The sequence below is a fragment of the Cygnus atratus genome, chromosome 7 (assembly GCF_013377495.2).
Source record: "Cygnus atratus isolate AKBS03 ecotype Queensland, Australia chromosome 7, CAtr_DNAZoo_HiC_assembly, whole genome shotgun sequence".
Lineage (NCBI taxonomy): Eukaryota > Metazoa > Chordata > Aves > Anseriformes > Anatidae > Cygnus > Cygnus atratus.
The window spans coordinates 4,778,278-4,799,636 of record NC_066368.1 but is presented as its reverse complement, the minus strand read 5'-3'; the positions used below and the strand labels follow the sequence as shown (position 1 = coordinate 4,799,636).

The window sequence follows — 21,359 nt, the reverse complement described above, 5'->3', positions numbered from 1 at the left end:
AGTTCACATAGCAGAATATAAGCTGTTTCTACTCCTTCTGCTCTATAGAGTCCACTAGGATTGGTGTACCCAGTAAGAAAACTTTGAGACAAACTTTGTTAGCTTGATCGACACAGGAGATTTGTTCAGTCTGGAGTCAGAAAAGGATGACGACCTTCCTCCGTTGCGGAGATCTACTTGGCACACACATGTCCACAACAGTCTCCTCTCTTGGAGAGGACAGCTCCTCAGAGAAGTATTGTTTGTGTTGTTCTCCCACCACTCCATGCCTCTGATTCCTGTATCTGGAGAGATAAAAATGGCTCCATTGCCATCCACCACAGGCTGCTGGCCTCAGCCACGGAACCAGAACAGTTCTGGGCTGGGACTGAGGATCCTCTGGAGATGTGGAGTTTGAACGCTGTTACCCTTATATACTTTTTGCTTTAGCTAATGGTGCTGTTTACTCATGACAAAACACTCTTTAGAAAACAATATATTTGTATAATCCATCTAACAATAAATCTTTCCTCTAGTAATCTCACCCTATATGCATTCTGTTGGAAATGCACAGTTCTTGTGCTTTAATTCTCTCCTCGTGCTTGCAAACAGTCAGACATTCAAATAAACACAAACTAAGCCTGATTACAACCTGATCTAGTAGAAACATTTCCAGCGACAGAGAATCAGCACAAATCACTCTAATACATGGACTGAGGATAATCAGATATATTCTCTTTACATACCTAAGGCAAATGTATAAAATGAAGTGACCATAAGATATCATCAATTGGTAATAAATGCTTTCATTGCACGATATTATTACTACTCATCCTTCTTTTTTTCCATACCAAGACTCTGACTGCATTCGTTGTCCAAATGCCACAGTTAGACAGGATATCTGCTTCTCCACATCGTGCTCGTGGAAAGCAGTCACCCCTTGCCAACCTCTCACAACCAACCACCACCCAACGTGGTTCCCTTTGACAGACGGGGCAGGAGAAGGTGTCCCTCCAACTTGTCCTCCCAAAGCACTCCTTGTTGGTCACTTAATAGGTGCTACACCTATTGCAACTTTGTTTGGATAGCTTTACATGTGCTTGACTGCTTTGTGGGAAACAAATTTAAAAATAATAATAATAAAAAAATCAGTGTACAGACAAAAGCAACCTACAATTTTCTTTTATGTCCAGTTTTAACTTTTACACCCCAGCCACTGATGATTCATGCAGGAAAGAAAGCTTTCCTAATTAACTGATGTAGTTAGACTGATTAATTCTTATTATTTATTTTTCTAGTAATTCATTTTTGCTATTTTGTTAATAGTTCATTTCATTATCTTTCATTAGTAACTAATAAAGCAAAGCTAGGGCAGCATCAGTTCTATTTATCATTATTATCTCCAGTAAATATGTATCAAAATTTGATGCTGCTTTGTACCTGCACCTGGTATGTTTAGCGACAGCTATCTTATGAATCAAGACCTAGAGGAAAGTTACATGAATTTCCTGAGGAAAATCAAAATGCAAAACCCATTCTTTTTGCTCCCTTGGGTGTCGCTGGGGCAGGAGCCATCCGAGGGCCCTGTTGCGATCCTTTACCAGGGCTCTAATGGGGCATAAAAATGGGGATAAAAAATCCTTAAGTTTTATGCAGGCACAACTCCAGTGCTTCCTGCAGAGAAGCATGTGCAAATTTTCCCTCAAGTATTCCATGATTTGAGCTTTGATGACTTTAATTTGGGAATTGATTGGGCTGGGGTTTGGACATTTATGTGCTGGATTTTGCATTGTCTCTGTTCGGCTTTTTAATCAATGATGTATTGATTATTCATACTTAGAGGTGTCTATGAATCAAATCCTCAGAAATCATTCAGATCTCTCCAAACTCTCAGGAAAGCTCTCAATAGAAATGTAGCTTTCATAAATGAGTCTTATTTCTAGAGTAAACCAGCTTTTGACATATTTAAGATTTGGTTGGACTGTCTCCTATCCATGTACCTCATTGCAATGATTTTACACACTATCAAAACCTAAGTAAAAGCAGTTTAAAGGCAGTCCCAGTCACACCTCACCCCCTGGCACTCCCAATACACCAGAAGATCACTTCCATTTTTGTAGCAACAAATGTTCAAAAGGCACTGGTGATACTCTATGTGATCCCTACCTATGGCACCTGCTGAAATCAAAGGGGTATGCTTTGAAATGGGGAAAGAAGTTGAGAAATTGTCTTAATTAAGATTATACCATTGTCCGTGTAAACATCAAAAGCAGGAAAAGCTGCAAGAATGTAGCACATGCCAAGGTAAGCAACCTATGTTGACATGGATTGTTAGCCAGTGAAATTATCTGGGTAACAGGATGAAATGACCCGTAGTACTGTATGCAGAGCCAAAATAATTGATACCCGTTTACATTGGCAGAACCTTCATCTCTGACAAAGATTTTCCCTCACAGGACTCACACGGGTGGACTGGGGCTTCCAGAGACTAGATGGTGACATCTTTATTCCAAGAGAGTATATCTACAAGAATCAGAAGCTGTACCCAGCACTCATTACTCAGTTTTGTGCACAGAAGATGACATCACATGTGAAGTTTCCACTTTGCTTTACCAATATATTCACTATAAATGTGGGAAACCCCTTTGAAGGTTATGTTTTCAGGGGCATGATTTATTTCAGCTTGGCTTTGCCCTTTTCTCTATACTTTCTTCAGTGTGCAAAATGCACTTCAGAACCTGCTGAGGTTGATTTTAGTGGAAGGGCTGGAAGAGAGGAAGCATGAAAAAAGAAAGAATTGAAGGAAAATACATTTTAATTACAATCAAGAATGTGTCTGGATAGCTAAGCAACAGATGTTAGGATACCACACACTACCATATGGTAGCTTCATACAGCCAGAATGGGTAACAGCAGCAGTGAAAATATGATATCATGGGCCTCATTAGGAGCAAGCATGCAGGCACATACTCAGGGTCTTGAAATTTCAACATAATATTGCATTTCCAGATGTAAATCATAACAGAAAGCTGCACAACACCTTTTCATCATCCTTTGTCACACACCTATCGCACCCAGTCCACTAGATGGATGTGTACACAGGAGTAAGGACTGCTGTTATCAGGTAATTTCTGCTACCTCTGAGGGAAGCAGACTCAGGGACTGAGGCTGAGAAAAGCAGAAAAAAGACAGTCTCTGGTTCCCTTGCTTAGCTACTTTTCCTACTGCATCTTTCCCCCCTTGCATTTATAGGGTCATAAATCGTTTCAGTGACATCAGGATTCCAGGAAAATTTCACTTGTCAGAAATGAGTAAAATCTGTAAACCCTGAGGTGTGAGAGACACTGCATAGTACAGAGGACAACATCAATTTGAGAGTGGATAGCCATACATAATGTGCACATTTAGGGTCAAAGTTCAGTGAAGGTCCTTTATTCTCAACATGATCTGGTTCCTGATGGGATGAAAGGTGCAAAAGACATTTTCAGTTAAACATACAGCTGAAAGGGGGTAAAAAAGGTTACAATAGGTAGTAAGCCAGCACGATATGACGAGTGATTACTCTTTTCTGAGGAGTGCACAACCTCTCGTCTGTCACAGCAGAGCAGGCCCTGTCATGGCATCAGGGACTGGTTTGGAAAACCAAACCAGCCAACCAACCCCAAACCTTTCTCCTCACAGAAGGAACATCCCATGTTTTGGAAGCTTCTGGGGAGAGGAGTTGACCCAAACAAGGAGAATCTGTGCAGCTTTTCCAAGCCACCACGGGTGCAGAGAGCTTGAAAAGCCCCTGACACATAAAGCTTCTGCCCAGGCTGTATTGGGGCCCTGTCTCCTCCAGACAAGCATGTGCCTCATCCTCATCATCATCACCACCTCTTGCTGTGTCCTTTGCTGTTGTTTTGGGCATGCTCCCTTAGAACACACTATATCACTCTTATGTTAATTTCAAGGTTTTTCTCAATGCAGAAAAATAAGGAACTTCTATTTACATATGTGTATTGAAGGTCTCAAAAGTTCCTTGGAAGTTCATAATTCTTTGCTTTTAGAAACAGACGGTAGAACTGATTAAACAGCCTGTTGGGAATGTGATGGTTTCAGCAGAAAAACAGGATTTGTTGCATAAGAAATGTTCTCAAAAGCATAGTAAGTATATTTACAGTTAGCAAGAATCTTTCATTACATCCCCTCCTCGGAGCAATGTGCAGTGAACCATGAACAAGCTCTGCACACTTATCTGTAATATGCTGTCTTCCTCAAATGTGTCCTGAAGCAACACCGGGCCACGGCCTCACACACCAGCCAAGTCCCCAGGCTGACTAAAGTCAGGCTGACTGAAGTCAAGGATGAGTATACGGCAAGTATTATGGCAGCTTTCAAGTGGTAATCTTGCGGGGCATTTCAGTAAATTCTTCCAGTTCCACACTTCATTAGTGAGTAATCTACAGCGGATGATTGACTGAAAAAGTTATTAACATGACCCAAAACAAAAGTAGACCTGGTATCATTTTGTGGCTTCACACACTGGTGTTTTCTTTATCAGGGAAGAAGAAATACAAATAAGTATTTGTACAAGAAATACATGTCTAGGAGAAATTCAATCGGTGCTAGTTTATTCCTTTAAAGATATTTCAAAGAAATTCCTTGCAAACATGAGTTATGAGAGCTATCAAATGTCATGGTTTACAGCCTCGATAAGTGATAATGTGTAAAGAGCTGCAAGGGAAGAGGTACCTGAGGCCTCCACCTATTTAGGTGCATGCCTTACGAGGGCCAGTTCTCCTGACCACCATTTGGCCAAGAAATATACTCTGACATTGGCAGAAGACATCTGAGGAATGGAAAAAAGTGTCCTGCTGTTTGTAGCTGTCTCATGCACAATTTATTTTGTTGTCTGCTTACTTTTTAAGGTATTTGCTAAAATTGAGACCTCTTTATGGACCCTACAAAAGTACTGTGCATTAGACCATCTATCTTATCCGGTAACTTCCTCATTCCTTAAGGACAGTGCCTCACTGCCCTCCAGTGGTAATAGACTCCAGAACAGCTTTATATTTTCTGATTGCTTTTAGCCCCTCAAACTATGTCCACCAGATCCTTCTGGAGTTTTTAACACTACAGATTTCCATGAAAATTGGATGTAGTTTGACAAAGCTGAAAACAGCTTTGAACAGGGAGGGGTAGTTTTGCCAGGGCAGCAAAGCTCCAGCACTGTCAGGAAAGTTTAACACCCATCTTGCAGCGCAAAGCTACTTCACTATATCACAGAAAACAAATACTCTTTGTTTTCAGAGTGAATTTTGACAGATTTCATTAAGAAGATTTTCTCAGAAACGGCACTGCTATGCCGAGACCACAAAGGTCAGCCCCACTGTCATCACTGCTGCTTCCTGCCACACGGGATTAGTTTGCTTGCTTAGCTTTGGACTGAAGACTTACCACTTCCGTTTAAAGGCACCTTCAATGTCAGTGACAAGGGCTGCAGTGTTTAATGTGGAGGCTGGTTGTTCCTTGTCACCTGTAACTATGGATTAGCTGTACAAATCTGCTGCCATTGCTAGCATTTGTACCTGCCTCCATTACTTCTTATATACGGTGTAAAATAGCCTGCAGTAAGATCCAGCTTCACTGGGCAAGAGCAGGGATGCGGAGTCCTGTGGCCCGGGCATGTCTGCTGGAACCAGTGGCTTCTTTGTGACCTTTCTTTCAGCATTCCTTTCTGAAGAATGCTGAAAAAGCAAATTTTGATGCTTCTTCATAGTCGAGATATTTTAATTCAGTCATGTGTCTAACACAGGCTAGACAGCTAATAGTCTGCGTTCCCCATATCTTCCCGTCCTCTTAACTAGGCTCCACACTGTCTGGCCTGAGTCACCAGAATGAAGCATTAGCTGTTTCTACAGGACTCTGCATTTCCTAGGGAGAAGATTATTGAAAGTCTAGCATCAGCCAAGCACTGAATTTGTTTATTGTGGGATGAATATGAAGTGTGCTGAAACAGCATGTGTGTATTAGACTCCTGTGTCTTCTATATGATAATGTTCAGATCCAAATCTTTTCATCCAGACTTGGGTCAAATCACAAGATATAAAGAATTTGTTTCTCTTTGTTTTGGGAATAAAACCTTCATGAGATTTCAGCTGGAGTTTTGGAATGTTTCTGAAATTTCTTTTTCATTCAGGACTGAGAAATGTCTGTATGAAATAGCTTAATTGATGTTAGGAAAGAAAACTGGTATATACTGTACTGTTAAGGTCCAGCTTAGAGCTATTTGAATAGAAATATTGATAAGGATCTACCATAAACCCACTTAGTCACTTCAGGAAATGGCAGCAGAATTCAAATAATCCACATACATGGAACTGGGAGTTTAAATACTTGACATGACTGGTTTTGCTCAAGAAGGTAGTGGGAAAGTAAGAACATGGCCATCTAGATAGATACAATACATCATAGTGTGCTGAGGAAATAAGAAAAGCATTCACAGAACAAAGGAATCAATTGATGTTCATTTTCAAATCAGCTAAGAACCTCCAGCTTTGCTTTTTCCCTCTCTCTATGTGAGACCCACCTTCTCCCTGCCAGCACTAAGACAGAGCTGAAGGCATCCTTTGGAGTATCAGCAGCCACAGGGTATAGACCCCACCACCTCGTGCCAGGGGAGAAAACTGTGTTGCTGGAGGGATTCTGCTGGATTCACGGCTTTGCTAGAGGCAAATCTTTTCCAGTTGTGTAGCATGGCCTTTCTAGGTGGGAATCCCTTTTTCCATGCAAGCCACCTAATCTGAAAAGTTAGCATGAAATCAAACGGCAAACGATTATCTGCAGCAAGTCCTGGTGTATATTTCCTTTTCACAATGATTTTTTTTAATGTTTTCACTTACTCCTCTACTAATTTGTATTTCTACTAGCAGTACAATATCTTCTGCCTCTTATCCCATGATCTCATATCTCTTACTAGTAGAATAAAAACCTGTTTGTAGTTTCTCCCTTTCACCTGAAAATTATTTTGTGCCTCAATTCTTTTGTGTAGTGTCTCACAGACCCAAAACCGTGTCTCGTAAGTCCTAACACACAAAGGTTCCACTTCCTTCGGCTCTGTGCAGTCAGTTTATGAGGGATGTAACACAGAGAACTGTCAGGCAGCATGTTTGCTTATCCTTTGAAGGGGAAAATCTCAGACTGATTTGGTCAGAAATACACCAGCTATGAAACTGGTAGATGGAGAATAGGGAGTCAATTGTCAGTGGATTCTACTGGTCTTTCCCAGAGCAGGGCATGGCAGCTGGTCGTGCCTCTCTGTATGCCTTTACATACAGATTCTTTGACTTGCACAGCTTTAGCTTAATATAACACTTTCTGGCCCTATCCTGCTCTCTTTGGTTGCTGTATTTCAGCAATTGCCCTGCTGATGTACCCCCAAAACAGTTTGTCCCTTTCAACCATGCCTTGGCCGATATCTCTTACAGCTGATTCATTGTTCTGTAGGCTGCAAGTGAGAAAGAACTGACTGCAGTTCCAGAGCATACTGTAGGGATCTAATCCTATGTTAAAGAGGAAACAAAGAGATATGAAAAAGTGTAGAAACTCCTTTTTAGAGGTATAATACTTACAAAACAGAGATAATTTGGTTGAGGCTTTCTTTTTTAGGATACTGATCTTTTGACACAATTATCACATCAATTTAATCTGTTTTAGCACAGTTGTATGTTGGAAACTGTCTTAACTGATGGTAAAAAAAAAAAAAAGTTAAGTGTCCTTACCAAACAGCCTAATCTCCAAAAGCAAATCATTCCTTCCTGGAAAAACCACATCAGTACAAGGCTGCAATGGTGTCAGTAGAGTGGGAAGATTTCAGTAGCCAGTCCGGAACAGCGGTGTGATCTGGATCTGCTTATCCGGATGTCTGGATATACCCTGTGAAATGAAAATACTTGGTAAATCACTTCCTTGGCATGGATCTGGAATTTCAGGGAGATCAAATTACACAGCAAACACCTTTGGTGTAGACCAGAACCCCTTTAGTATAAATTCTGAATCTTCACTGGTTTAGAACAGACAACCACAAAGAAAATGGACCTTCAAGTGAGTCTCACTTGGATGCTTCTGTTAAGTGCTTCTCTCCTATGTGAACCAGGTACAGTGAGTACATTTTTTGTGCTTGCAGGGAAATGTTAAAGACAAAATTCAATACTCATACAGACTGGCTTGTTGGGAAGTGGTGACAGGGTCCCCTTAGAAACTGCTGACACGCTTTATATCATGAACTTGTTGGTTTAATTTGTCTTCTAATTCTAACATTCAGATCAAATTCATAGGTTAGATTTTAAAACTGGGTATGTTAAAGATCATTTTCTTTGTTTTTCTTCTGTGAGGGGAATTGCTAGGCGAAGTTGTTTTCCAAACATTCTTCTTCAAATACTCTAGTTTTGAATTAAAATTATTCTACACTATACGTTTAAGAATGTAGACCAAGATAGTAAAATAAAATTAAGAAAAAAAAAAAGAGCAGCCTGCCGGATGCAGGTGGAAATATACGTTACAAATGCAAGTCTCTGCTGAGACTTGGGATTGATGCAGTGACATTGTCCTTCAACAATGTCCTTCAACAATGTCCTTCAACAATGTCCTTCAACAATGTCCTTCAAACAAAAATAACCCCAAACCTTCCTTACAATCTTGCTAGTTTGAATGAGATACTTTGATCTTTAATAATCAGCTTGGACACCATGAATAAAGGCTTATCAATCATAAGAGAGAATTTCATAGAACGTAGATTCAGGGGTTGGCTATATTGAATTATTTATAAAACAAGAGGAAAGGCAGCCCAGAGGTGAGCTCAGCATCAAAGAGGACTAAGCTGCATTTTCAGAATGTAGTCAAATCCCAACACTTCAGCAAACCTTTAATCTCTCTTCAATAAATTCACTTTTGTCTTCAGTTTAACCTGATGTAGGCTGGATTAATTTGACTGGAAAAGTCACTTAGGGTCCTGTCTTGCAAACCCAAAACTTTAGGATCACTGATCTATTCACAGGAGTAAGAGTCTGTGAAAGTGAGTGGCTGAAAACCAAATGCAGTTTGAAAAAAAAAAAAAAAAAAAAAAGTGCCCAAATGAAATTTCTCCCGATTTTAGTGATTGAATCAGGCACAGCTCTTCAGAGCTTGTTAATTCTGAATGAACAAGGATATTACAACAGCTGCCATTTCAAAACATTGCTTTGACTTCTGGCAGCCTAATCATTTTTCCTTTAAGTTAATATATGTAGGGCCAGATTTTAAAATGTATTTATGTGACTGCATCTACAGATTATCAAAAACCACATGACCAGCCCAAATGCTTGTATCCTCTTTTGCAGGACAATTTTGTCCAGTGGTGTCTGAATGACTCTTAAGGGGTTTAAAGAAAGCATATGCCCTGTCCTGTTCTTGGTGTACATCTCTGCATGGTCACATCAGAATCTAGAGAAACATTAAGCTGTTTCTCTTCCTTGGCATGGGACCTACGAGAGTTTTCCTGCTTCTTTGTGGGAATGAAGAGTGGAAGACTACCACTTACTCTTTGCACTTTCACTGTACAAGAGGAAGCAAAGGATTGCCTATGAGTATACAGATGCCTGTTATTCTCTACACCTGGCAGAACTAGCCAGAAATACGCAGACTGTAAATGGAAGAGCTGCCCTACAAATATGTAATGCCACACTTTGGTTTAGTCAAACCTACATTTTGAAATACTTAGAGCAGTGTGTAGTGTATCTGAGTTAGATGAAGCCTGGGCTCTCCAAGCATACTTGAGCAGGCATTTGCAAAGAGAGCACTTTAAGCTAACTTGCTGGGCTGTCGGCCAAAGCAACTGTCACAGTCTGCACTGACAAATGCTCCACACTCTCCCCTGTTATTATGGCAATAGCATGGCAAAGATGAGTAACTTTTTCTACTGCCCCAGTAAAATCTGGCAGAGGTCAGCTCCCAAAAGCCCACGTCTTCACTGGAGGTGCAGGATGTACATGAGGACTTGTGGGGTTGGGTCACTTTGCTCTTGTGCTGCCATGAAACAAGGTCCTCTACGATCATCTTCCACTGAGCTATGAGAGAATGAGCATGTCCTTCCGGGCACAGGGAGGAACTGCAGGATTGTTTTTGCTTTGAAAACACACCACGTACCAATGCTTACTCCATCCATCTCTGCGTCAACACAGAAAACCATAAAACATCTAGAACTATGTTATGTCAATGCTAATAATGTGCTTTCTTATCTGATACAGCAAGTGGTTTCTGGTGGCAGTCCACAGGAGGTGGAGATCCAAACTCAGCATGGAACAAATTCTCAGAATGGATAAAAAACACATTTAGACGCAAAGGTAAGAGAGTGAAACATTCTCCAGAGCGTGAACACACCGGGCACACCTGTGGGTGTAGATGAGTCAGCTCGGGGAGAGCTGGTTATTTCCCCAGCCCAGCCAAAACCCTAACATGACAGATCAGCCCCCACATGCAGCAGAGCTGAGTGAATTGGGCTGAATTAACAGCACTGATCTGAGCTCTGCTGTTCAGCACTTTGCCCCACCCTGCTTTGTGCACTGCATGTGTCCCCCAGTAAGCCCCAGGAACTGGGGACACAGAAGCACTGCACAGCCCATCCCTGCAGAGATGGGGGTGCAACCTCAGATGTGAGAAGTTTACATTTTCTGTAATAAACAGATTGAGATGTTTGCCTGCCAATTTTTGCTTTCATTTTAGAAGATCCGCCACAATTGCGACTGGCGTCTGGTGGGGACCGATGTGCCGGAAGGGTTGAAGTTTACCATAAAGGCGAATGGGGGACAGTCTGTGATGATTTCTTCGATATGAACAGTGCCAATGTTGTATGCAGACAACTTGGTTGTGGCCAAGCTGTTTCTGTCTACAGATGGTCTTACTTTGGCCCTGGTGAAGGAAACATCCTCCTGGATGATGTGCAGTGTACAGGAACTGAGTCTTACCTTTGGGACTGTCCGCATGCTGGCTGGAACAAAAATGACTGTGGGCACAATGAGGATGTCAGTGTCATCTGTTCAGGTAAAAATATATATATATAAATCTGCACTTAAACAAAATCTTTGGATTTTTCTGTTGGCTGTAAAAATGAGGAACATCAGAACGGAATTCAGAAAACAGACCAGATCTGAACTCTGTGCAGAGACTCCTTGTACTTAGGCTGAATCAAGCAATCAAGGAACACAAGGATGTTCTGTACAAAATACAAAGACTGTCAGCAGCAAGCGCTGAGTATGAATATGCTGAGAACAAAATAGTCCAAGACAACTTTAGGCAGCATCTGATTGTAGGCTCTTCCCAAAATAAGGCAGGCAAACAGTTAACTGGAAGTAGAAGTACATCCAGAAGATGTGAACCAAGACATGTCTGCATTGAAAGAGTGTTTTAATATTTTTGTCATAAACATAGCTGAAATCAACAATTGCATAGGTAGACGCAACCTATTTTGAAGCAATATAAATAACTCCACAGTAAATATCAATTTTTTGCTTTGTTCTGTGTTCACAGATGCAGTACCCTCCACAACTGCACCACCAGGTAAGGCAGGGCTTTTGAGACATAAGTCCATTCACACTTCACAGTAACCCTAAATGCTCAGAGACTAATTTTTAACTTGAAAAATCATATGATTAGAGTTCCTTGGCAGACAGTATCCTAGAAAGGTGCATGTTCCTAATTTTTCCTCATTACTCGTTATTCATCTATTCCAAAATTATTTCTGTTGTTTGGATTTCTCTTAGGAATTGTATTTGCCTTTCATCTGTTAACAATTAGGGAAAATATAAAACAAGTCTTTGCACTCCCGCTATAAGCTTTTGACTCTTGTTTTTTTCACCACTGTGTGCCTGAAATAATGGAAATAGGAAATCTTAAAATATAGGTGCTGCTCATGTTTCCCATAATTTTGTGTTTGTTCATGTGGTTTTTTTTTAAGTGTTGAGTTAATCATTAATGTACTTTGTAGTGCACAAAGAAGTGGTCACTAAAATGCAGTTCTCAACCATTTGCAGCCCAGAAGTGAAAGGCTTCTTCCCTAAATAATGTCTCCTCAAGGCCTGAACCAACAAAACCACATTGTAGTAGCACTGATCTATTGCTGCATATTCTGAGCATCTACATCTGCCTTAACAGTACCACTGGCAAATATCTCAGCAGTTCATTTAGAACTGTTATTAACTGACAGCAATCACACTACCACGTCTAGTGCATTAGCCCACTACTACACAAAACCTGACATTTAAATTATTTCACCAGTGTCTCAGTTCTCATGACCATTATCATAGTTCTCTAATAATTTATTTCCTCTATCTTCCAACATCCTCAGAGAATCCCCAAACTACAAGCTCATCATCAACATTTGCCACAGACAGCACCGTAACCTCTACCACAGAACTGCTGACTTCTACTGACAAAGGCAAGGGAAAAACCCAAGCTGTAAGTGGCACCTGCAAAAATTTGGGGTAATATGCAATTTGAGAAGTATACAGGAGGACCACTTGGAATTCAGTAAAAATATTTCATTATCTAACTCTGTATGTAAGTAGCCTTGGAGGAGCCAATGGCCAACACCATCTTCATTTTTACAAGAAAATGTGTTTGGAGGGAAAACAAGTACATGATTAAGTCTACCTACAATATAATTATCAAGACTGCATATCTGTATGATGAGATCTGTACAATTGTACAAAATCTGAGGCACTCTTATCTGGATATTTTCTTCACCTTCAATTCTTTTAATAGTTAGACCTAATATTTCCAGGTTCTGAAGTTAGTGAAAAGGTGGAATGGAAATCAGGTGGGCTCATATCATGACAAGAGGTATACTAGTTCCATCAGTCTCCCAAATTCACTTTTAATTACTACTACATTCATTTATAATTACTAATTAGAAGATGTTCTTCTGAACCAATTACCAGAAGTCAAAATCTGGTAAAATAACTTCCCTCTCCATGAAGCCCAAAGTCCTAATGATTTCACTGATCCCTGAAATGTCTGTTCTTTTACCTGGTTGTGATTCCATTTACTAACGTATTCCCTTACCCCTGCCCATCTCTGCAGCTTCCTCCTCTGCACCCAGCCCAGACGCAACAGCGACAGAGACACTGTCTGCTACAGTGACCTTGACAACCCTCGAGGAAGGTGAGGAGCACTTGTCTGCTAGCACTCACTCCCAAAGTGCTATAAAAGAAAAAAAAAAAAAAAGTAAAAATCATCTAATTCTTTATTTCCCTAACAATGGCTACTTTGCATCTTTCCAAAAGGCTGTTGCACCTCTAGCAGTAAATGAACACAGTCAGAAATAACACAGGTATCTTCTGTCTTTAGTGTTAAAGGTTAAATGAAGGTGAAAGACTTTTCAGTAAAACTAAAGGGCTACGCATTGACTCGCTTCTCTGCTAAGCCCAAACCTACTTACTTTCATCAAGATTTCAGACCATGCGTTCACTCCTAATTGCTGCCTCTCTCTCCTTCTCTTTCTTTCCTCAACTTGCTCTTGGCCTCAGATCCATCTTCTGCACCTGCTGTTCTTGCAGAGGGAAATACCACATTGGCCCCTGAAATCCCAACCACAGTTTCTGAAGGTAAGAATGGCCATTTTGCAAGCTATATCTAAAACAAACACTCTGTTAATTGGGGTTTTTCAGCTGGATTAAGAAAATATGACCACATGAATCTGTAAAATAGTCACAGTACACAATGCAAATTAAACTGCTGGGAAGGAGCAACCCCTCTTTAACATCTTCACTTAAAAAATATCAGACTGTCAGGATACAGCAGAAATATATGCATTTAATGATTAATTTCCCTGAGCTTGTAGCTATAAATACTACAGGTATAGTTTTGTAAAGCAGAAGTGTCCAAATCATTGTGATTTTGTGTGTCCAAGTTTCATAAAAGCTCTAGAACCATTAAGGAGCACAGCCAAGCATTTGAACTCACCTCCCTTAGCTGGACCTCTGCCTTTCCAGCTATTTAGCACACTGATAACACAGCTTTTTATCGAGCCTGAGATCTAGAGTCCTTAATTCCTCTTAGCACACACCTGCCTTTAATTGCTGCTGGCAGACATTTAATTTCTCGTCCTTCTGATAGCCTCCTTTGTTTGCACAGGTTCCTCCTTTGCTTCCACTGCCATTGCAGAAGAAAACAGGACATCAGAAACCCTGACCACGCCAAAGGAAGGTAACGGGCATTTTCGCAGTCTGCAGCATGTTAGAAAAATGCTGAATGAATATCTGGATCTAAGTTTTGGTTTGAAGGGGAGATCAGTGGACATGCCAAGAAATACTGCAAAATCACCATTTCTCAGTGCCACCAATTCTTGTCTCTGAATCCCGTTTGCTTGGTGCCAACTGCTGGCTTTCTGGCGGCATGGGCAGACTGCCACTAGCACTTAGACCACAACTCCAATAAGGAGCTGCAAATGTTACATGCAAATCTCACTTGAAGTGAAGCTGAATAGTGCAGAATTTAAATGAGAGAATCTGAAAGAAATAATGATTTACATATATATATATATTTAAGAAGCATGACTTGGGATAAAGCCATTTAGCCTGTGTTTCTCACCATTTATAACAATATTTATCTGGATTCTTAACAGTTTATAAGCCTCCAGGCTTGGTCTTACCAGATTCACCCTCTCCCAACATGTGGCACAGGATGTCACAGGCTGAGCTCTGCGAGCTGGGGGCGAGAGCCAGCTCTGCCACCAGCCCCCCACTACACCACGCCTCTTACCTGCTTGTGGTGATGCTCTGCAATGCAGGGACACCCTGCAGGGAACTGCAGAAAAAATGGTCTGAACGGACTCTCCCTCTTCTCCCCAATGACTGTGACACCTTTGGGAGAAAGACTTTCAGTCAGATAAGACAGAAATGGTTTTAATGAACATTTCCTTACAGAAAACCAAAATACTCTTTGTTATTTTACATTTTGGACTACGTAATGAAACAGATAAAACATGCCGTGTTGCAGTGCTGGGAAGCAATATACTGATATACGTTACTTCCAAGTTACAACACCCATTTCTATTTTTGCTTATCACACTCCTTTTGCTTGCCTCACTCCCAGTGAGAAAAGTCTGAAACTTTCCTGACACTTGTAATGCCCAGTTTTAACATGAAGACCCATTTCTGAGCCACATGTGTGGATCTGGATGACAGATAATACACGGACTCCGCTTTCTACAAAGTCTGAAACCAATTAAATTCATCAACAGCTGAGTTCAGCCATTCTGCCTTATCTTAATGCTCTCTTTCTCTCCTTTCCTCATTTCTTCCTTCCTGTCACAGCCTCCGAAAACACAACAGAAGCATCAACGGCACCAACCCCACCTACAGTAGGCAGTGATACCTCAGTTCCAGAAATCCCTTCCACAGCTCCTGAAGGTAAAAACAGGCACTATGCTATAAAATCTAAGAATAGAATTTAAGTTTCTGTTTAAATTAGATTACATAAACTAAATCATATCACCAAACATCAGCTCCAGTTTCTGTCACTGATAGATGTTTCGCTCCAGTAATGAATTCCTTATATTTAACAGTCCCTTCAACACCCACGTATTCCTCCTTTGCAGCCCCTTCAGGTGATTCTGTCTAGTAACATATTCCCTCACCCCTACCCATCTCTGCAGCTTCCTCCTCTGCACCCAGCCCAGACGCAACAGGGACGGAGACACTGTCTGCTACGGTGACCTTGACAACCCTCGAGGAAGGTGAGGAGCACTTGTCTGCTAGCACTCACTCCCAAAATGCAAGAAAAATCTCATTCTGTATTTCCCTAACAATGGCTACTTTGCATCTTTCCAAATGGCTGTTGCACCTCTAGCAGTAAACGAACACAGTCAGAAATAACACAGGTATCTTCTGTCTTTAGTGTTAAAGGTTAAATGAAGGTGAAAGACTTTTCAGTAAAACTAAAGGGCTACGCATTGACTCGCTTCTCTGCTAAGCCCAAACCTACTTACTTTCATCAAGATTTCAGACCACGCGTTCACTCCTAATTGCTGCCTCTCTCTCCTTCTCTTTCTTTCCTCAACTTGCTCTTGGCCTCAGATCCATCTTCTGCACCTGCTGTTCTTGCAGAGGGAAATACCACATTGGCCCCTGAAATCCCAACCACAGTTTCTGAAGGTAAGAATGGCCATTTTGCAAGCTATATCTAAAACAAACACTCTGTTAATTGGGGTTTTTCAGCTGGATTAAGATGTGACCATATGTTAGAGGCTACAGTCCAACTCACTTTTACTTCAAGGACATAATCTAAATGATATCACCAAACATCAGCTCCATTTTCTACCACTGGTTGATGTTTCTCTCCAATAATGCATTTTCTCAACTCTTTAATGGTCCCTATGTATATACCCATGTATTCCTTCTGTGCATCTACTTCAGTGAATGATGGGACTGAGGCAGTATCTATACCAAAAATCCTGAGTAAATTCAGCTTATAAAAGCAAGTATATAGTTGGATGGTGTAGTACCAAAATCAGTTTTGAGTCTAGGTGAGCTCAGATAAAGACATATTGCATGGAAAATATGTGCACTGAAGTTTTCATAAAGAGGGATAAGAACATGCTATTTCATTCTCCAGTAGTCAAGAAGCTTAGAAATCCCAACTTTGAATATTTATTTATCATAGTATTATGTGATGCTATATAGGGACTCAAACTGAAGTACAAGGGAAAATTCCAAGTTTGTTCACTGAAAAAAAAAAACTTCTTGTACTTTCACACATTTCTACAAAATTGACAAATCCTGATTGTTTTAACTAAAAAATTACTTCTGGTTTATATTCACATTTTGCCACTGTTGTTCATAGTTCCTACTGTTGTTTTTTTTTTTCCCTCAAAGCTTCAATTGATGATTCTACCACAGAATTGGATGACTTGATCACATCTGCCCCAGTCACAGAGACTAGTGAGCCAGCCACAACTCCAGCATTACACTGTACAACAAATGAAGGTAAGGAACAGGCAGACACAAGCTGTCTGCCTTGCATGGTTCAGGAGCAAAAACGTCTCCTAGATGCAAAAGGATGCAGCTAGGAGACAGTCCTGTGCAAACCAGGATTGCTTGTCCCATTCTTATACTCCTCCTCAGCATCTGTTAGAGGTCCCTCTTGGGGATGGGAAATTGACTTATGTGGTGCTTTGGTCCCCATATAAATGCTGATCACACTGCAAGGTGTGTGTGTATGTCCCACCTTTTCTCCATTCTTTTTGTTGGGGCAAATCTTATTCTGGCATATGTTTTTTTTTAAGATGCTTTGCAAGCTTTTGAAGAATGAGCTGTTTTAATGAGTCTGTGAAATAATTTCTTAAGTTTTACAAACCTTAAAGCCAGGGTTTCACCAGACAGGGTCATTTTGTATCAGCCATCAGCTGAGGGGGGCCTTTCTGCCCACTACGTGCTGTTTTACCTACTCGTCTGATGAAGAAGAAATTGATAGCAACAATAGGCTTTAAACTCCTAAGTAAATCTCCACCAGGGAAGATGAATGTGTACACTTTGCCTCTGGGCTTGACAGATGTATTCAAGACACAAGAAAAATGTGTAGAACACTACATTTGATGTTCTTTTGTTGATAGGAATTTTCTGTAGTGCCTACGGTTGCTGTTTTAGCTCTCTGCAGATTCCAGGGGGAAATTCATGGCAATCCTCTTTAGAGTCCTCTTCTGAATATTGAAAGACACTTCCCATATAAACTAAATTCGGCTCTTTAAACTTAGAACTCATGATTTTCAAGCCTATTACATTTCTTAAATCCAAGTTCTCCCCATTACCTCTTTCTTTCTTAAATGTACAATCACCAAATGAGCAGCTGAGGCCTTGTTAGTGCCGAGGAGGATAAGTAGACCCAGTGTATCACTCTGAGAGTAAGCTGAGATTGGACTAGCTCACCGCAGTGCCAACACTGCTGACTTCCAGTCTTTCCATGGCCCTCCTGTGCCAGCTAAGAGGATGATTTTGCCTTTGTGCCATGGTTTTCTCTTTGCAATGAGCAGTCCATTGCATCTGTCTGTGCTGAAGTTCAACTTGCTGATTTTTGACATTTATTCAGTTTATGAAGATGATTTTGAATTCTCATCTTGTCCTCCAGAGAGCGCACAAATCTTGCCTTTCCTTCTGTCACTCTATCTGTCCTGTTCCAAAGTGTCAGTGGTAATGGCTGAGGATTTCATTACCTGTAGCTGTGGCTGGCTATTTAACACCCATACCATCTGTTAGCTCAAGATGCTGCATAACATGACAAACAATTACTGAGGCAACTGATAATTCTTCTCTTTATAACCTTTTATAGAGCTTCTTCTCTTCTACAGCTTTATCTATGTTCTCAAAACATAGCTTGAGCTGTGACTCAATACCAGTGGCAGCAGGTCTAGGAAATGTAGTACAAATCTGCTTACTGCTCCACCCATCAACCTTAATTTTAACAATAAGTTCATGTTCAAGATCTAGGGTCTATCCACCCTATTTTCTACAAATGTTAATTGTCTTAGAAATTAACAAACAAATCTTTAGTACAGCAAAGGAGAAATTTAAGTCAGTGTTTCTGTAACTTTTTGCTGCCAGTCTTTCCAATTTCAAAAGGATAGAAAAGAAAACTTTCCTTCTTCAAAGAATATTTTACAGAGCTTTGACCAGATTTTGCTGCCTGCCTTACATGTTCAGACTGGGACCTATTCCAGATGAATGAAAAGTTTGCACTTCTTAGCACACACCAGTGAAACTGAGAAATGAATGTGGTCCCTCAGGATTTATTTTTATCTTCTTGGCTTTCAGAAGTTGAATGTGAATTTCTTCTTAAATGACTGATCAGTTGACTACAATACAGGCTTAACGAACCTAATACAGGGTGTATATATGGATTTCCAAGAATACCTACGTTACTAATTTTAACTATTAAGTGCTTTGCTTGTGTCTATTCAGCCATGCATTTGAGCAAACAATTTCATCCTATGTATGCACACTCTGTGCAACAAGGAAGGTGTTTAATGGTTAAAGTGAAAAAGTGCTCCTCTTTAGCCGTACCTAACAATCTCATTACTTTTATTTGTACCAACCATAGATAAACTGCTCTTTGGGTTAATGGCTCAGGGAAACTAAGTGCTTACCAATTCTTTTGATTATGTTTTACACTTACCTAAGCACAAAACACTGACTTTGAAGAGAAGCAAATATCTAATGCTTTCTTTTATTCATTTGTTGAAAGCAGAAAGTTGCCTTTCATCTGTCTAGACACACCCACAAGAATGCATTAACAATTCTTGGGACTGCTACTTAATCAGTCCTTTATTTCAGATTGACATTCATATTTCAGATTAGTGAAATACTTCATTTACTTAGTGAGTCTAATTCAGGGGTTGCCTCCCCCTCAGTAAAGCTATTTTTAATATCAGCTGAATCACAACGAATTTATTACTGCCTGTAATCTAAGTCAAGATCTGGATATATATTTTTTAATATGCCTTTTTCTCACTACTCCCACCTAGCCTTAGATAGCTAATGAAGTCCAGTTCTTAAACTTATGTAACACCTTTCACTATCGCTAGTGACTACTCAACACCTGGTTCAACAAATTAATTAGTTATCTTTTGTCTCAATTATTTTCTTATCCCTGAAATCATATTTGGCAGTCTCATAGAAGTTCAGACCTTGATCTTGGGAAGCGAGCCAAGAATATTGCTGCTGACATTTCTTTACAGCCAACTTTTGCAGAAGGAAATGATAAGCATGGTACTTAGATGGAAGGAGCTTTGATCATGGTCAGCAAAAAGGAATTAAGGGCAAAGAGAGTCTTTGGAAACATGGCACTCATTCTGAATGGATGTGCATTAGTTGGTTACAAATGACTGCCAGGTGACAGCAAAATGTCCCAAAATGAAAACCTTGTAATCACAGACCTACCAAGAAGTAAGACAGCTGTGTATACTTGGTACAGTTTATGATGGCAACAAACTCAGAGGAACTCAATTATGTTGTCGGCAGAGTCTCTGATTTCTTTCTCTGAAAGAAAAATACACTCCAGACCCATAAAACTAATTTGGAACTTCAGATCTCTAAAAGCCTTTCCCTCTGAAAGTGAGATAAATGTGTGGGTTATTCCATAAGTACCCAGCTCTCAGAAATGAGCCTGATCTGTAGAAATAGCTCTGCTACTATTCCTGGGAAATGATGCTGTGCCAACCATCTGTTATGCCAGAGTGAAAAGAAGCTGAATCAGGCATTATTTAAAGAAGAAGGGGGGAAAAATGTAAAAAAAAAAAAAAAAAAAAAAAGGAAAAAAAAGGAAAAAACACATAGCCTTCAGGTTGCAAGGTATCTCAGGAAAGGGTTGGCTCTGGGCAGTTGTGTTAATTGTTTAGACAGCACTACTATATAGGTGAGAAAGATGGTAAAGAAAATGTAGAAACTTTTTCTCCTCTGTTGCTAGTTGTAGGGATGAGGATCATTTCCCCCAGAGATCAGCATGTTGTGGAAGAGGACTTTGTCCATGCCCATCAAATATTGCATATAGTATCAACCAGTCAAAAGACGGTTTCAAGAATTTATAACATCAGTCCTAAAGGAGAGCTGAGATTCATGGGAGGATCCTCTGTGGCAGCAGACTACTCTGTGGGCTACCCGCTCCTTTCTTCACCATGGTGCTGGCTGGCCTGAAGATGGGCTTTGGCACAGCCTAGGATAAATGGCAGCAACGTGCGGTGTTCTTCCTCCACAGCAGATGCTTCAGCTCAGTCCCTGCGACTCGCAGACGGCGACAGCAGGTGCTCGGGCCGCGTTGAGCTCTATTACAACGGCAGCTGGGGCACGGTGTGCGACGACGGCTGGGACCTGGGGGATGCCGAGGTCGTGTGCCAGCAGCTGGGCTGTGGAGAAGCTCTGCTGGCCGTAGCCGAGGCCCAGTTCGGGCAGGGCTCTGGGAACATCCTCCTCGATGAAGTGCAGTGCAGAGGGGGCGAAGGCAGCCTGTGGGAGTGCTCTCACAGGGGGATAGCTGTACACAACTGTCAGCCGAAAGAAGATGCTGGCGTCATTTGCGCAGGTACATGGGCATGTTTCAGTGCTGATTTCCCATATGAATGATGACAAGTAGTAAATCAAATTTCCTCTTCTTGTATTTAGCAGGAAGTTATTCTTAGCAATTTCCTTTAGGATTCCTTCAAATCAGTTCCCAGTTTTCCAGCAATTCTGTTCTGACTGAAAACATGCACAGCTGGAGAGCCCAGAAAGAGTACTGGGAATCTGGGGAAATGGCACTGGGAGGAAGTGAGAGGAGTGAGGAGAAAGAAAAGATAAAGAATTTGCTGTAAAATCTCTCCAAAAGAACTGGTTGCTATT

At 40.8% G+C, this 21,359-nt stretch overlaps 1 protein-coding gene across 1 annotated transcript in view; it reads left to right on the top strand.

Annotated features, from left to right (window-relative positions):
* LOC118248514 (deleted in malignant brain tumors 1 protein-like) overlaps positions 1–21,359 on the top strand; it is a 106,624-nt gene that overhangs the window by 66,444 nt on the left and 18,821 nt on the right. The window contains 10 exon segments of the mRNA XM_050711951.1: positions 10,723–11,037; positions 11,524–11,553; positions 13,075–13,155; positions 13,521–13,598; positions 14,128–14,199; positions 15,309–15,404; positions 15,650–15,730; positions 16,071–16,148; positions 16,869–16,979; positions 20,740–21,063. Coding sequence (XP_050567908.1) covers positions 10,723–11,037; positions 11,524–11,553; positions 13,075–13,155; positions 13,521–13,598; positions 14,128–14,199; positions 15,309–15,404; positions 15,650–15,730; positions 16,071–16,148; positions 16,869–16,979; positions 20,740–21,063 — 1,266 coding nt within the window.